The 16,793-nt window shown below is 33.0% G+C and overlaps 2 protein-coding genes across 2 annotated transcripts; both read left to right on the top strand.

The window, feature by feature from the left end:
• Positions 1–6,530: 6,530 nt before the first annotated feature.
• Positions 6,531–13,699, top strand: LOC140886886 (shewanella-like protein phosphatase 1). Its single transcript, XM_073293796.1, has 9 exons — positions 6,531–6,844; positions 7,702–7,802; positions 7,958–8,071; positions 8,335–8,544; positions 9,765–9,900; positions 10,548–10,723; positions 10,839–10,927; positions 13,247–13,316; positions 13,451–13,699. Exons 1-9 carry the CDS (start codon positions 6,631–6,633, stop codon positions 13,535–13,537), a joined length of 1,197 nt encoding a protein of 398 aa, XP_073149897.1. The 5' UTR covers positions 6,531–6,630; the 3' UTR covers positions 13,538–13,699.
• Positions 13,700–15,364: 1,665 nt separating this feature from the next.
• LOC140874186 (uncharacterized) lies at positions 15,365–16,495 on the top strand. Its single transcript, XM_073277466.1, has 2 exons — positions 15,365–15,567; positions 15,733–16,495. Exons 1-2 carry the CDS (start codon positions 15,365–15,367, stop codon positions 16,493–16,495), a joined length of 966 nt encoding a protein of 321 aa, XP_073133567.1.
• Positions 16,496–16,793: the final 298 nt, after the last annotated feature.

A 16,793-nucleotide genomic window follows, 5' to 3' on the forward strand; every position in this document is an offset into this window, starting at 1 on the left:
CTATTCAACATTCAACTCTAATTTTCAACATTCAACTATAATAATAATAATAATAATAATATATTTTCAACACTCCCCCTTGTGATGATGATCGTCATACGATGATTGTCTTTATTACGTGTTTTATATTGGGATAAAAACCTTAGTAAGGAAAAAAGAGTGCACACTTAAACTCCCCCTCATGTTAACCCGAGTGATTCTTCACGTATTCCGTAGATTGCGCATCTCAATGTTATATATATGCTTTCTGAATATTGCCATAGGAAGCACCTTTGTGAAGAGATCTGATGAGTTCTCACTTAATTGAATGTAACGGATATCAATATCTTTATTCTTTTCAAGCTCATGAGTGTAGGCAAAGAACTTTGGGAGGGATATGCTTGGTTCTGTCACTTTTGATGTATCCTTCTTTCATTTGAGCAATACATGCAGCATTATCTTCATACAGCGTCACAGGCTTCTTGTCTACTGATAATCCACAAGAATTTTGGATATGTTGTGTCATTGATTTTAGCCAAACACATTCACGACTTGCTTCATATAGCGCAATAATCTCGGCATGATTTGATGAAGTTGTTACATGTGTTTGTTTTTGTGAACGCCAAGAAATTGCAGTGTCTCCACGAGTAAATACATATCCGGTTTGGGAACGTGCCTTATGTGGATCAGATAAATATCCAGCACCAGCATAACCATTGATACTTTGATTGGTGTCTTTTAAGTACAAAAGTCCCAAATCTGTCGTTCCTCGAAGATAACGGAATGTATGTTTAATTCCGTTCCAGTGCCTCTTTTTTGGATATGAGCTGAATCTTGCCAATAAATTTACAGTAAAAGATATTTCAGGTCTAGTACAATTTGCAAGATACATCAGGGCACCAATAGCACTTAGATATGGTACTTCTGGACCAAGAATTATTTCATCATCTTCACATGGAAGAAATGGATCATTTTCTATGTTTAATGATCTTACAACCATTGGAGTACTTAATGGATTTGATTTATCCATATTAAAACGTTTAAGGACTTTTTCTGTATAATTTTCCTGGTGAACAAAAATTCCACATTCTTTTTATTCGATTTGCAAACCCAGACAATTCTTGGTTTTTCCAAGATCCTTCATTTTGAATTCTTTCTTCAAGTACATCATAACTTCTTGAATTTTCTTATTCGTTCCAATGATGTTTAAATCATCAACATATACAGCAATAATTACACATCCTGATGTTGTTTTCTTGATGAAAACACAAGGGCATATTGGATCATTTACATATCCCTTTTTCATCAAGTGCTCACTTAGCCGATTATACAACATTCGGCCGGATTGCTTCAACCCATATCTTTGCAATTTCACAGAATAAAATTCTCTGGGTTTTGAACTTTGCGCTTCAGGCATCTTAAATCCTTCAGGGATTTTCATGTATATATCACTATCAAGTGATCCGTATAAGTAAGTTGTAACAACATCGATAAGACACATTTCAAAATTTTCAGACACTGCCAAACTAATCAAATATCGAAACGTAATTGCATCCATAACAGGAGAATATGTTTCTTCATAATCAATTCCAGCCATTTGAGAAAAACCTTGTGCAAAAAATCTAGCTTTATATCTGACTATTTCATTTTTCTCTTTTCGCTTTCGAATAAAAACTCATTTGTATCCAACAGGTTTTACACCTTCAGGTGTAAGGACTATAGGTCCAAAAACATTGCGTTTATTTAGCAAATCCAATTCAACCTGGATGACATCATTCCATTTTGCCCAATCATGCCGAGTTTTACATTCACCAAAAGATTTTGGTTCATGATCTTCATTCTCATTTATGATGTCACAAGCCACATTATAAGAAAATATCTCATCAATATCTTCTATATCTTTTCAGTTTCATATTTTTCCAGTATTAATATAATTGATAGAAATTTCACGATTCTCGTCAGTTTGTGGTTTTGACAGAACATTTTCATCATCAGGTGTTTCTTCTGGAACACCATTTTCTATTTTGTGATCATCGTGTTTCTCTATGCATTTTCTTTTTCGAGCATTTTTATCCTTGGAACCGACTGGTCTTCCATGCTTCAAGCGTTTTATGACATCATGAATGTCTTCAATTTGTTTCTTTGACATTTCAATTCGAGCAGGGGCATTTACATCATGTATATATGATTTTGTTACCTCTTTTGTGTCTGCAAATGCATCTGGAATTTGATTTGCAATTCTTTGCAGTACACAATTTGCTGTACATCTTTCTCACATTCTTTGGTCCTTGGATCCAAATATAATAATGATGGTATATACCATGTGATTTTTTTTTCGATGTGTTTCTTTTCTCCCCCTAACATTGGGAATATTTTTTCATTAAAATGACAATCAGCAAAACGTGTTGTAAACAAATCGCCTGTTTGAGGCTCAAGATATTGAATGATTGATGGGCTATCATAACCGATATAAATACCGGTTTTTTTTTGAGGACCCATTTTTTATCGTTGAGGTGGTGCAATACGCACATACACCATACATCCAAAAATTCTCAGATGAGAAATATTTGGTTCTTTACCAAATACAAGCTGCAATGGGGAGAATTTATGATATGCACTTGGTCTAATGCGAATTAATGCCGCAGCATGTAAAATTGCATGTCCCCATATAGAAATAGGGAATTGTTCTCATAATCATTGGTCTAGCAATCAGTTGTAGACGTTTAATCAATAATTCAACTAATCCATTCTGTGTATGAACATGAGCAACAGGATGTTTAACAGTAATTCCCATTGACATACAATAGTCATTGAAAGTTTGAGAAGTAAATTCTTTAGCATTATCAAGTCTTATTTTCTTGATTGTATAATCGGAAAATTGATTTCGCAATATTATTATTTGAGCCATTAATATTGCAAATGCCACATTCCGAGTTGACAATAAGCATACATGTGACCATCTGCTAGAGACATCGATCAATACCATAAAATATCGAAATGGTCCACATGATGGATGAATTGGACCATAAATATCACCCTAAATATGTTCAAGAAATATGGGTGATTCTGTTTGGATTTTAGCTAGCGATGGTCTTATAATAAGTTTTCCAAGAGAACATGCTTTACATTGAAACTTATTATTCTGAAAGATCTTTTGGTTTTTCAATGGATGACCATGCGTATTTTCAATAATTCTTTGCATAATTATTGAACCAGGATGTCCCAATCGATCATGTCAATTGGTTAATATTGAAGAACTATTAACCACCATATCTGATTCGATTGGCCTTATATGTGTATAATGCAATCCAGTAGGGAGCATTGATAACTTTTCAACCACATATTTCTTTCCTGATTTATATGTGGTAAGACACATATATTTCTGATTTCCATCAGTTATCGTCTCAGTATCATACCCATGAGAATATATGTCATTAAAACTCAACAAATTTTTTTTTATTCTGGTGAATATAAAACATCATTTATCAAAAATTTTGTACCATTAGGTAACAAAAAATGTGCTTTTCCACAACCTTCAATCAACTCTACAGGACCTGATATTGTATTCACCATTGTTTTTGTTTGTTTTAATTTCAAGAAATATCTTTTATCTCGGAGAATAGTGTGCGTTGTACCACTATCGGGTATGCAAACTTCCATGAGATTATTTCCTTGTTTAGCTTTGCTCATACCGTTTTCTATTTTGAACTTCAAAAGAAAATATGCAATAAAGAAAATTAATGACATTATAAGAAAAATATAACATATTTCATAATACAAGAATACATGAGAAATACATTATGTTACATTCTAGTCCCACCAATATATTAATCAATGTCCTCGAAATCATTTGAAAAATCAGCAGCATCGAAATGAGTTGAACCACTTAAATGGTTACTGGTTTCAGCAAAATTGGTCTCTTTTCCTTTCCCCTTTATCGATTCTTTATAGATCTTACATAGGTGCTCACGGGTTCGACAAATATGTGACCAATGTCCTGGAGTGCCACATCTTTAACAAACATTCTCACATCTTTTTGAGTGATTTTCATTTTAACTCGTGTTTTCATGCTGCCTTTTTGGTGGGTGGTTCGTGACGTTCTTTTGAGATAAGTTATTGAAGTAACTATCTCAATTATTTTCATATCCACGGCCGCGACTATGACCGCGATCATTTTTACATCCACGTCCACGTCTACGCTCACGTCCATGACCAAAATCTTGTTTATGCCTTTGATTTTGGTCTTCATTTTTAATCATGACATTTGCTTCTGGAAATGCCGTTAATCGAGTGGGTCGGGATTGATGATTTCTCACTAACAATTCGTTGTTCTTTTCCGCCACAAGAAGACATGCGATTAGTTCAGAATATCTCGAATATCCACGCACTCTATACTGTTGTTGTAGAGTTATATTCGATGCGTGGAAAGTGGAAAATGTTTTTTCAAGCATTTCCATTTCAGTAACAACATGCCCACAAAATTTCAATTACGAGACTATTCGATACATCGCAGAATTTTAATCTCTGACTATTTTAAAGTCTTGGAATCTCAACGTATTCCATTCATCACGGAAATTCGGAAGTATAACTTCCCTTACATGCTTAAATCTTTCTTTCAGTTCTTTTCATAAGATCATTGGGTCTTTTTCTGTGAGATACTCACATTTCAATCCTTCATCAAGATGTCTACGTAAGAAAATCATAGACTTTTCATTTTCTTGTGAGGATGATATATTATTTTCTTTGATGGTATCACTTAGACCCAATGACTCAAGATGCATTTCTACATCGAGAGTTCATACCATATAATTCTTTCCACTGATATCGAGCGCAACGAATTCAATCTTTGCCAAATTTGACATGGTGGTACTAGAAAAATAACAATGCATTTTATTAGTTAATTTCCATTAATATGACAATACAAAATAATGGATAAACGACGAGTACACGTATGTTTAAAAATAGATAAAAAGTGTGCGGTGGATAATTGCCGGTGAGTACAAGACTCGTGAGCATGATGATCATAATCGTTATAAAAAAATAGCCTTAAAAACACCATCTTCATCTTCTTCGAAAAAAACTAGGAGAAATAACTAAGATAAAGAGTGAATTTTGGTGTGATTAAAAATGAGTTTAAGTGATCATATTTATAGGCAAAAAACTAGCCATTTATGATCGTTTGTGACCGTTGGGGGTAAGAAAAAAATGATTATGTGTTGAATAAAAATTTGTGATAATCATGCGATGCATATAGTGATAATCATAATTAAATAATTATGTATATCATATCACATTATTATAAGGTCGGTGCCGTAGACATCCTTTTATATAATATTGTGAAATTATACAAATATAGTTAGTATAAAATCAGGTATAGTATATCATATCACATTATTATAAGATCGTTGTTATAGACATCCTTTTATATAATATTGTGAAATTATACAAATATATTTAGTATAAAGTCAGATATATTATATCATATCACATTATTATAAGATCGGTGTCATAGACATCCTTTTATATAATAACATAAAATTATATATTAATATAGTTAGTATATATACATAATAAATATATATCATATCACGTTATTTTAAGATCGGTGTCATAGACAACTTTTTATATAATAACATGAAATTATATATTAATATATACACAATAAAAATATATAAACAGTAAAAATGAATATTCTTACTTGTTGAATATTTTTGCCTTCTTCTTGTATTTTGGAGCGTCGGAAATTATAGAGAACCTTCGAGCGATCGTGCTGATAACGTATTGTGAAAAAGTAAAAATTTATGGTATAAAGTAAAAACTCCAAAACTCAAAATATATCAAACTCTACACTTCACAAATTTTTCTCTCTCAATTCAATTGTATTTTTTATCACAAATGAAGACCTATTTATAGATCTCAATTGGAGATATTTCCAAAAATTTAAATACATTTACATCATCACACACTTATTATTCAACATTCAACTATAATTTTCAACATTCAACTATAAGGCTCCGTTTGGTACCGTTATTAATAATCTATGTATAAAATTATCCTGTCTAATTTCACGTTCTTTTCATCATATTATTTATCCATCTTTTAATTATAATTCTACATCAATCTAATCATTAATTATTTATCTTACATCAATCAAATCATTGAATTAAAATTACTATATTACCCCTTATAAATAATATTATTTATATATTTTTTTTATTAAAAGGATAATATGGTAATTTACCATTTTTATATAAAATTTAATCAATCAAATCAAATAAACTATAATCTATCAATCAAATCAAATCAAATATTCATTGTCATTTCTTATTTATTTTTTATTACATTACATTATTTATCTATATATTATTTATTTCATCACCCGTATCAAACTGAGCCTAATAATAATAATAATATATTTTCAACAATTAGGAAATTTTAGTAATATTTTATATTTATGAAGACATTTACATATTATTATTATTAAAAGCTAAAATATTAAAGTTGAGGATAAGGCCAAATATAGCACTAATTGATGAAGGGAAAAAGAGCGATGCAAAATACGTGGTGGGAAACATCTCCTCAGACATACAATATATACATTACGTGATTCTTTCTTCTCAAAATTTGTGTCGAATTTCTTCCTCTTAATCAATGGGTTCTCTCTCCTTTTGCTACTCTTCTCTGCTTCAGACAATCTTGAATTCGAGGCAGCGAAAAATCTCAGCCGCCATATACTGTTGCACTTCCACTACTTCGACTCCGTACAGCAAGAACATAGTCGAAGGGAACGATCGGTTGAAGCCCATTGTGGTGAATGGGGACCCGCCAACTTTTGTGTCTGCTCCTGGCCGCCGGATTGTAGCCGGTAATCGTTTCAGCTCGAGCAGTTTCTGTGCAGTAGCATATGATATAGTTCTTGAGATTTTTTTATTTATTTATTTTTGGTTCAAGTTGAAACTTTTTGCCCACTTATAGTTGTAGCGTGATTTGCAGTGGCGGACCCATTAAGGGTCCAGAGTGGGCATTAGCCCCTCAATTTTTTTAATATGGAATTAGTATACTCTTATTGTTTATTAATAAAATAAATTACATTCAATTCTTATGTTCTAACACTGCATGCATAATAAATTATAATGTAGATGAAACTTAGCATATTCATTGGTTCACAAGCTTTAAACATTGACTTTGATTTACCGGTAGCAACTGCCACAATAGAGAGCATTCACAGTTATGAAGATCGTGAAAAATTAACTTCGCAACATGATGATATATCAATGATTAAATGACTGTGGTGGTATATATTGAAAAAATATATATTTATTAAGTTATCAAATGATTGTATGAGGAATTATTATCAAAATCTGAAATATGGCAAAGATCAATGGGAAGTTACATTTGAATTGATGATATGTTTTAACCGTTTTGCTTATTTTTAGTTGATATAACATGTATTTTATTTTATATCATATAAATTGTGCCCCTCCTGAAAGAAATTCCTGGGTCCGCCCCTGGTGATTTGTAAATGAATTATGTTGCTTTAATGTTATAAGATTTGTTGAAGTTGAGATAGTTTTAAGATGGGATGAAATTGGATGTAGAAAAATCTGGTGCTATGCTGTATAAGATTTATTTGAAGGTTTGCTTAGAGATCAAACAATATGTTTGAAACATTTGTTACCTGCGGGTTGTGCAACTATCTTATTGTTGTGTATTAATTGCTAGTTGGGGATTTGCATGGTGATCTTGACAAGGCTAGATACGCTCTTGAGATGGCTGGTATCTTAAGTTCCGATGGCCAAGATTTGTGGGTTGGTGGACAGACGGTATTTAATTACTTCACTATTTTGCAGATTTATTGATTCGTTTCAAGAAGCATCAAAGTTATCATTCTCACATAGCAATCAATATATATGGCAAAATCACCATTTTTCTGAAACTTTAATGAACTTTATATCTGGACATTTGTATTCATGACCAGGTATTGGTTCAACTTGGTGATATACTTGATAGAGGTGGGGATGAAATCGCGATTTTATCCCTATTAAGGTCTTTGGATATTCAGGCAAAAGCTAATGGAGGTGCAGTATTCCAGGTTCTATGTCGTCCTCATTTGTGTCACATTCAAATCTAGTCTCATTAAGTGTAACAACCATCTCTTAGATATCAATATTTGAATGTTCTAAGGAGTTGGAGATTTTGAACTTCAACCTTGCGGCATCTCCTCTCTGTGCTTTAATCTGATAATAATATCTTGTCATTTTGTCGAGTGCTCTAATCAATAAAAGCTAGATTTCTGCTTTGTAGATGTTTTATAGATAAAGTGAATTGCAGTACACTTTCATACCATTTTTGTAGGTTAAGGGAAACCATGAAACCATGAATGTAGAAGGAGATTTTAGATATGTCGATTCAGAGGGCTTTGATGAGTGTGCTGACTTCCTTGAATACTTGGAAATTTGCGATCATAAGTGGGAAGAAGCATTTGTTGGATGGGTTGGTGAATCTAAAAGATGGAAAGAACAGCGTATGATGTCCAAGAGTTGGGGTCCATGGAATTTAGTGAAGGTATGTTGAGCTATAACTTTCTAGTTTTTACGAATATGAATCTTTTAGGATAAAGTGTACTAGATCGATGCCAAACAATCTGATTGCTTTAGAGCATGTTTTTAGAATTTTAGGTTAAAGTTTTGCTGAAGGTCCAGCTATATTTCTAGATTGTGGGTTAGACAAATTTTCAAGTATCTGATTAAATTGCGAAAACATGGTTCTTTTGTTTTATAATACAAGTGGAAACCATTGAGCTCTTAAAATTTTGACTGTAGTGAACTCATTTTGCTTCTGTAATTTCTATGATGAAATTTCCACGTTCATATACTGCCCTCCCCTAACCTATTCGAAGGTGTCTTTTACATGAAAGTATACTGAGCAACTACTTAAATTCATTTTTGGTAATGAGTCTATATTTTTTGTTTGCTTAAACTTCAGTGTAAAGACTGAGATGACATTCTTTGTGAGACACTTATATTTTCATAACAGAAATATCTGCTTAAGATGAGGCAATAGAATAAAAGCTACAGAAGCGAGACCCTCAGGAATTCTGTACTTGTTCATGTTTAGCAAATAAGATGGACAGATCTTGATGGAATCATCCATGTTTTGAATGTCATCGTGAATTTCAGTTGAATTTGATTGTGCAACAAAATGTAAATGTTGCCTAACTTGTATGCGGGTTCAACCTTCGAGGCAGCGTTAACTGTTACAATTGAAAGTTATATCCGGTCATCATTTATGGTTGCATTCTGTGTTTATAAAGTTATGAGTGGATGAACTTCTCCAATGTAAAGAATTCGATATTTGGTGGATTTGAATTCATTATGATAAATTGTTTCAATGAGTTTCAACGCCGGCCAGTTCTTGTTACCCTTGTTTTTCACATCTTCCTAATTCATTTAGCCAATAACTGGAACGTTCAAATATTGTTTTACCGAGGACTGTTTTTCAAACATGTGAAGCTCTTAAGCCAGAATTTTGTCAAGCATAATGCTATAGTTTATCAAATAATCTTCTGTGTGATAAAAAAAAGGTGTTTAATTTAACTAATTAATCAACTATTGATATCAAAATTACTGTGCGCAATTACATGGGATATGCCGGACTTTTGAACTGGAAAATAGTTCTGCTTTTCTTGTTGTGTCTATCAATGACAAACAAAGCTTTCTATACTGTTTTGAGTCACTACATCTATCTGGTTCCTTTTTAATTTAGCCATCCAACTATTAGGACAGCGACAAAAGGGAGTCATTGCAAGATCAATTCTCCTGAGACCCGGGGGTCCTTTGGCATATGAACTGGCACGCCATGCAGTTGTCATCAAAGTTGACGATTGGGTTTTTTGTCATGGTGGCCTTCTTCCTCATCATGGTATTTTTCCTTGGGACTTTTTCTATGTGAACCTTAGTCATATAAAATTAATACGGTGGAATTTTCATCTACCTGCCTAGAGTTAATGCCTCAAGTTACCTTTCTCTGCAAATCATGCGATCGGTAAACTCAAAGGAGGATGGATGTGAATTTGTCCAATTCAAGAAATATAGATGTTATTATCTTTCTATTGGTGGTTTTTGATAGAAATACAAAGTTGGTGGTTGAAAGTAGAAAGCTATCATTTGGACAATCTTCCACGAAGTAGAGCTTATCAGAAAATTCATCTTTAATATGTCATCATAACAGAAAAGCATAAGTTTGAATCTTACAAACACTATCCCAGTCATATTGTATTATGGTGATATGATATGGTTATTTTTGTGTATTTGTTGCCCCATCCCCTGCAGCATATACCGGTACAACTTGGATAAAAATTTTAGGCACATATTCCTCATTTTCTGTTTTGAATGTAGATGTGTATTAAAATTTTAAAGAATTGATTGGTACTTCCAATCAAGTTGAGCTTTTGAAGAACTGGTTAGTTTAATGCCTGATGGTTTCTTATAGTTCGTGCAATTTTGACACATGTACAACATGGAATAAATATGATCTGAAATAATAAACTTACTGTTACCGATCTGTAGTTGAATATGGCATTGAGCGGATGAATAGAGAAGTGTCATACTGGATGAAAGGTCTTTGCTCGAGTGATGGCGATCCGCAACTCCCATTCATTGCCACCAGAGGCTATGACAGCGTAGTGTGGAGTCGATTGTACTCAAGAGACACATCATATCTTGATGAATATCAGATTAATCAGGTAGCCTGTCACCTATATTATTTGTTCGCCACTTTAATTTGAAGCACGTTCTATATAGTTATTTTTTCAACCATTGTAAGCATCAGATCCCTACCTAAGTTTTACTTCCCCTCAGATCCAATCAATTCTTCGGGAGTCACTTCAAGCAGTAGGCGCCAAAGCAATGGTGGTAGGACACACTCCGCAAGCTACAGGAATTAATAGGTACATAAACTTGCAATGTATTTTGGAACTATGGCTATTTAGTCATGGGGTGCAATAATTATAATCATCCAAGCGATTCGCGCTAAATCTTCTCTTAAATGGATGAAAAAACTGTTAAACAAAAAATTCAAACCACATAATATGTAAGGGTGAAATTCCAAATATTAATTAGGTGTATAGCTTTTCTGTTCCCCATTGATGTAATCTTCAAAAGTTGTTGTATAGTTACGGTGTTTAGAGGGGGTTGAATACACACACTATGAAATTTTCTGATTCTTTACAAAATTAGTTCAGTTGTGGTTGGCAGCTGACCTTCCTCTCTCGACTGTCTATATCAGTTGACCAACAAAATATGTTAAGTTGTGCGGAAAGAGGTAACACGTAAATCAAATGGCTAACTGAAAGGAAAATTGAATGGTAAAGACACAAGGATTGTTTTTGGATGTTTGGAGACTCAACTGCTCCTACATCACCCTTTCTTCCACTTAGGAAGGATTTCACTATAAGGCTTTGATCTATATAACAATTTGTACAAACCCAATTCAGTCTAAGATTTACCACACTGCCTAACCGAAACTCCTAGTATCTCAACTTGAAATGCAGTCCTCGACTGATTCTTTACAATGTGTTTACAACACCTTGACTGATCAATTACAAAGAATGTTACAACTCGAAACTTAGCACAAAGTGATCCTAGTCTTGATCAGATATGATTCTATTTAGCTTGTACTTTGATCAGTTGGTTCAGTTTAACTTGATAACTTTGAAAGCTTTGTGCGCGACTGAAAGATTGATGGTTCAAAGAGGCAGAGAGCTCCTCAACTGATCTTCAAGCCTATTTATATGCATCGGTTTGCAACGATCGTAAATTCAAACTTGATAAGCTTCCAAATAAAGTAGCCATTGCAGTTGTCTTTTTGTTCATTTTCCTTTCTCTGACTTCCGTACCAACGTAGTGTACTGCACATCTCTGAGTAGCCGTTTATACGGAAAAACTTATCCATAAGTTTTATAGCTGCAGACTGATCGTACTCTTGAACTAATCATCTTTCGGGACTGATTAATTTGACTTTCTAACTGATGAATATTCAGTTGACGTTTACCTCAGTTGACTAGCTTGATCCAGTTTGGTCATCTTGGTTCAGTTTATCGAACATCAGTTGTCTTTGTGGATCAGTTGACTTGTATCTTTCAGTTACCATGTCCAGTTGGATAACTCATCCAGTTGAGAGTTATTCAATTGACTTGGTCCAGTTGAGTAACTCAGATCAGTCTAGTTTTTGCTTTCAGGAATTTTGTTTAACTCCAAAACCAATAATTGATTTCTCAACAAAAGCTATAAAATCATATAAATTGCAACATTTTAGGTGATATGTGCGAGCTCAAACTTTGCCACAAAATATTTTTCTTCTGCATTTGGCGATGACTCTTGGTGGTTGTCTATGTACCACGGGTACTTCAAAAAAAAATTTTTTTGGAGTATCGGGTACGGGTACGACACACGGATACGCGTGTCGGATACGGAAAAACCCGTGTCGTTGACCTTTTTCAAGTTTGACCGATCGGGTACGGCTCGGGTATGGTTTGGGTACGTTTTGGACTGAATTGCAAATAATTAAAAGTTAAGGGTTAAATTGAAAAATAATAAATTTTTTAGGACTACTTAATAAATAAATTAAAATTTATTTGGTATGTTTTCGGGTATATTTTTTCTTTTTCTTAAATTTACATATATGTATATATTTAATATTTATATATTTTTTAATAATAGCCGTATCCTAGCGGTATCGTGTCTTATATTTTCAAAATTTTCCGTATCCCCGTGTCCGTATCCGTATCGTATCCAATCCGATACCCGTACCCGTACCCGTATCCATGCAACATAGGTGGTAGTGTTTGAGCTCACTCCCACTGGGACTCAATGCAACTATAACAAACATCTCGTCACTAACTGTTTCTTAGTGACTGTTTCTTTCCTTGTACGCACATCTGAAATGTGCAAGAAGCTGATAAGATTTGAATATGAAAGATGTTAAAAAAAACTAATGACACTTAGATTTCTATTCTGAATTCTTACTTATGAAAGCAATATGCATCCGTTGTTAATTAATCATTTTGTGTTCCTTTTCTATTGACCCCTCGTACTCGTTGGATGAGAGTCCAGTCCATTGCTAATGGAAAGATAAGCTGTGAATTAATGAATCTCTTGCTTGGATTTCTCCTCATCATAGCATATTTATCAAAACAAGTGTATCCTGTTCTACGATTATGTGAGACAGGTGTTTTGATCAATCTAAATGAGTTTTGCTTGTCGTGCAGTGAATTTAATGGAAGTGTGTGGCGCATTGACGTGGGAATGTCTAGTGGAGTTCTTGATTCAAGGCCAGAGGTAGAGCAATGCTTCATCACTACAATTTTCTAGCCATTGGACACTTAATATGCTACACTGAGGAGATATAGTAATTTTTGTCCATTCATTGAGAAAAATCTAATAATCCATCTCACGTATCATTTATTCAACAGGTTCTGGAAATAAGAGATGGTCATGCAAGGCCCATAAGGAGCAGAAGTGACAAATACAGTGAGCTTCAATTAGTTGATTTCATGTAGAAAGAACACAGAGAAATCGGGTAAATCAAATCTAGGTTCTTACCTGTCAAGGAATCCAGGATTCGTTAAATCTATTTGACATGTGAAATTTATAGTTCTAGAAATATAACGCATTGTATTTGAAAACGAAATTTCCTGTCAATCCAACACCACCTTGTATTGGCCGCTCTTATCCTAAATACCAACTTTTTACTGTTTTTAGAACATTTGTTGCAACAATTCTAACTTGTGACATTCGAATAGGAACAGAAGAAAGAAGGCTTTTCTATGTTATCAAAACAGCTGGAGTTCATGTAAAGCACGATGATAGTACGAGCTGAGATTTGATAATTCAGTTGCCCCTAATTCTTGAATATAAGCATCATCAAGACATGGATTCGGTGATGTACATGTATATAGATGATTTCAGTAGAAATTTGAAAGATTTAATGAATTGGTTGTGTTGTAAGAAGCTGTTCCTCTTGCGACACACTGTTAAAATAAGGCTACTGATTTTACTTGCAGTCTATTGTGTTATCTCGGGTTTACACAATGCGTCCCAAAAATTAGCAATCGCGAGTTTTCACGTCATGGAAAAATGATATTGATTTTGCATTTCCTTTGTGCGTGATGTCGTATTTCACAATCCCTCGATTTAATAACATTGATCTTTATCTAATTATTGCTATTGGTTGCCTATTTATTTTAATTTTAATTTTTATTTTTTTCCATATTTTACATGCCTCCTATATGTTTTTACCGTTTTTATGTGTCCTTGTATATTTAATGTTATTAGTTTCCTATGGTTTTTTCGTATGAAACTAATAACCTAATATTAAGCAATTTAAGTGATCAAATATTAATTAGTCATTTAAGATTCACAAACTTAAGTTAAATAGATCTTTCGAGCCAGTTTGGATACAAAAATATTTTATTTAAAAAATATTTTTTTAAGTTGACTTTTAATTTTATGTTTGAATAAATAGATTGAAAGAACTTTTTTTAAGTTGAGTTTTTTTATTAAATTTTTTTTTTGAAAGTTTATAAATATGAGCTTTTCAAAAAGTACATATTTTTGCTTAATTAAGTGCTTTTAAAATCATTTTAAATTTATCCAAACTGTTACAATATTATGGATGTCAAGATAATCAAAGATTGAGTTATCATGGAGTTATATTCAAATCCCAAAGAGATGATATAGAATCGTGATCAAATCAATTTATTTGATCTTATCTTCAGTTTCTTGTACCCATAAATAGGTCATTCATGTAACACATTCAATACATCGAATTTACTTGTTTTCTTTGCATATTATTTGGTTAGTTTTTCCTTTATTTTACAACACATTATCAGCATGATTGCATGATCGTTTTATCTATGATCACCGACTGTTAAATATTTTGATCTTCATTCACATCGTACTTTTCTTTTTGCGATTAAATACCTATGGTATGACACATATCATGCATCACCGTCACTCACACCATTGAATATTTGTTTGCCAAGTGTTTCGTCTCCTTTTTCGGTTGACATTCATAACTTTGCCGTATATTTTAAATTATGAAATTAAAGCATTATTATATTAATAATATTTAATATGTGATATGATGATGAATGTTTTAGTTGTTTGTTTTTCAATTCTTCCACGACCATGATGACATGCACAATTATTATTCGTTTTACTTTTTTTTGTTTTGTTCGATTGGTTATCATGTATCATATATTAGACGTAATCTTCCCAACTCTTATTTGTTTCGAATCATGTTTTTATTGTATGTCATGTACATTTTAAAATTCGGTTTAATTAATGTTACTAATTTATGATTTTTGTGAAATATAGATTCCATCATGTCGAATATCTCAAAGCTTGAATTTGTCGCTCTTGATATCTCCGGCAAGAATTATCTCTCTTGGATACTAGATGCTGAAATATATCTAGATGCTATGGGTATTGGAGATACCATCAAAGATGAAAATAATGAATCACCGCAAAATCGTGCAAAAACTATGATATTCCTTCGTCACCATCTTCATGATGGTTTGAAAATTGAGTAATTGTCGATAAAAGATCCGCTTGATCTATGGAATAATTTGAAAGAGAGATATAGCCATCAAAAGACGGTGATTCTCCCAAAAGCACGTTATGACTAGATGCATTTGCGCTTACAAGATTTTAAGTCTGTAAGTGAATATAATTCTGCATTATTTCGCATCAGTTCACAATTTAAATGGTGTGGAGAGAAAATAACTGATAATGATTTGTTGGAAAAAACATATTCCACGTTTCATGCCTCTAATGTTCTCCTACAACAGCAGTATAGAGAAAAAAGCTTCAAAAAGTATTCTGAATTGATTTTATGTTTGCTTGTGGCAGAGCAAAATAATGAATTATTGATGAAAAATAATGAAATTCGTCCCACTGGAGCCAACTCATTCTCTGAAGTGAATGCGGCAATGCATGATGAAAAGAGGAAACAAAATAAGACCGAATTTGGTCGTGGTTGTGGTCGTGGTCATGGTCATGGACGTGGCCATGGCCGTTGCCGTAGACGTGGACGTGGCCGTGGCCGTGAGCGCCGTCGAGGACGCTTTCATTCATATAATCGTGGGCATGAAGAGCCACGTGACTATAGACATAACAATCAAAAGAATACAAATTACCAAAAATGGGGTAATGACCAAGGAAAGAAAGTTGAAAGTGATCAAAATAATAAGCCAAAGAAATCAAAAAATGAGTGCTATAGATGTGGAATAAAAGGGCATTGGTATCAAAATTGTCGTACGCCCAAACACCTTGTTGATCTCTATCAAGCATCAAAAGAGAAGGCAAAGGATTCAGAGACCAATTTTATTTATCGAGGTGAAGATTTAAGCCAAGTACCATCTTTCTCAGCACCTTTCGATGTCTCTGATTTCTTTGAAGACCCTGATAGGAGAATTGATCATTTGATTGGAGATGGCAGCGTGCAGAATTATTAAATATTTTATCTATCGTTTAGTTATATGTTTTGATTTATTTAAGTGTAATGTTTTTGAGTTATTTTTATTTGAGACAATATTAAGTTGGTTTAATTGTTTTTATTATGAATAAAAGTTATTTATTTCATATTGTCTTTATTATGAATATTTTTTATTCTTATTAATTTTATTATTTTGAATAGAATATGGACTTTGGACATGAAGTCAATGATGGAGATTTATGTCTTGTTGATAGTGCGACAGCACATTCTATATTTAAGAAGGATAAATATTTCTTATATTTGCAAATGAGAAAAAG

The sequence above is a fragment of the Henckelia pumila genome, chromosome 1 (assembly GCF_033568475.1).
Source record: "Henckelia pumila isolate YLH828 chromosome 1, ASM3356847v2, whole genome shotgun sequence".
NCBI lineage: Eukaryota > Viridiplantae > Streptophyta > Magnoliopsida > Lamiales > Gesneriaceae > Henckelia > Henckelia pumila.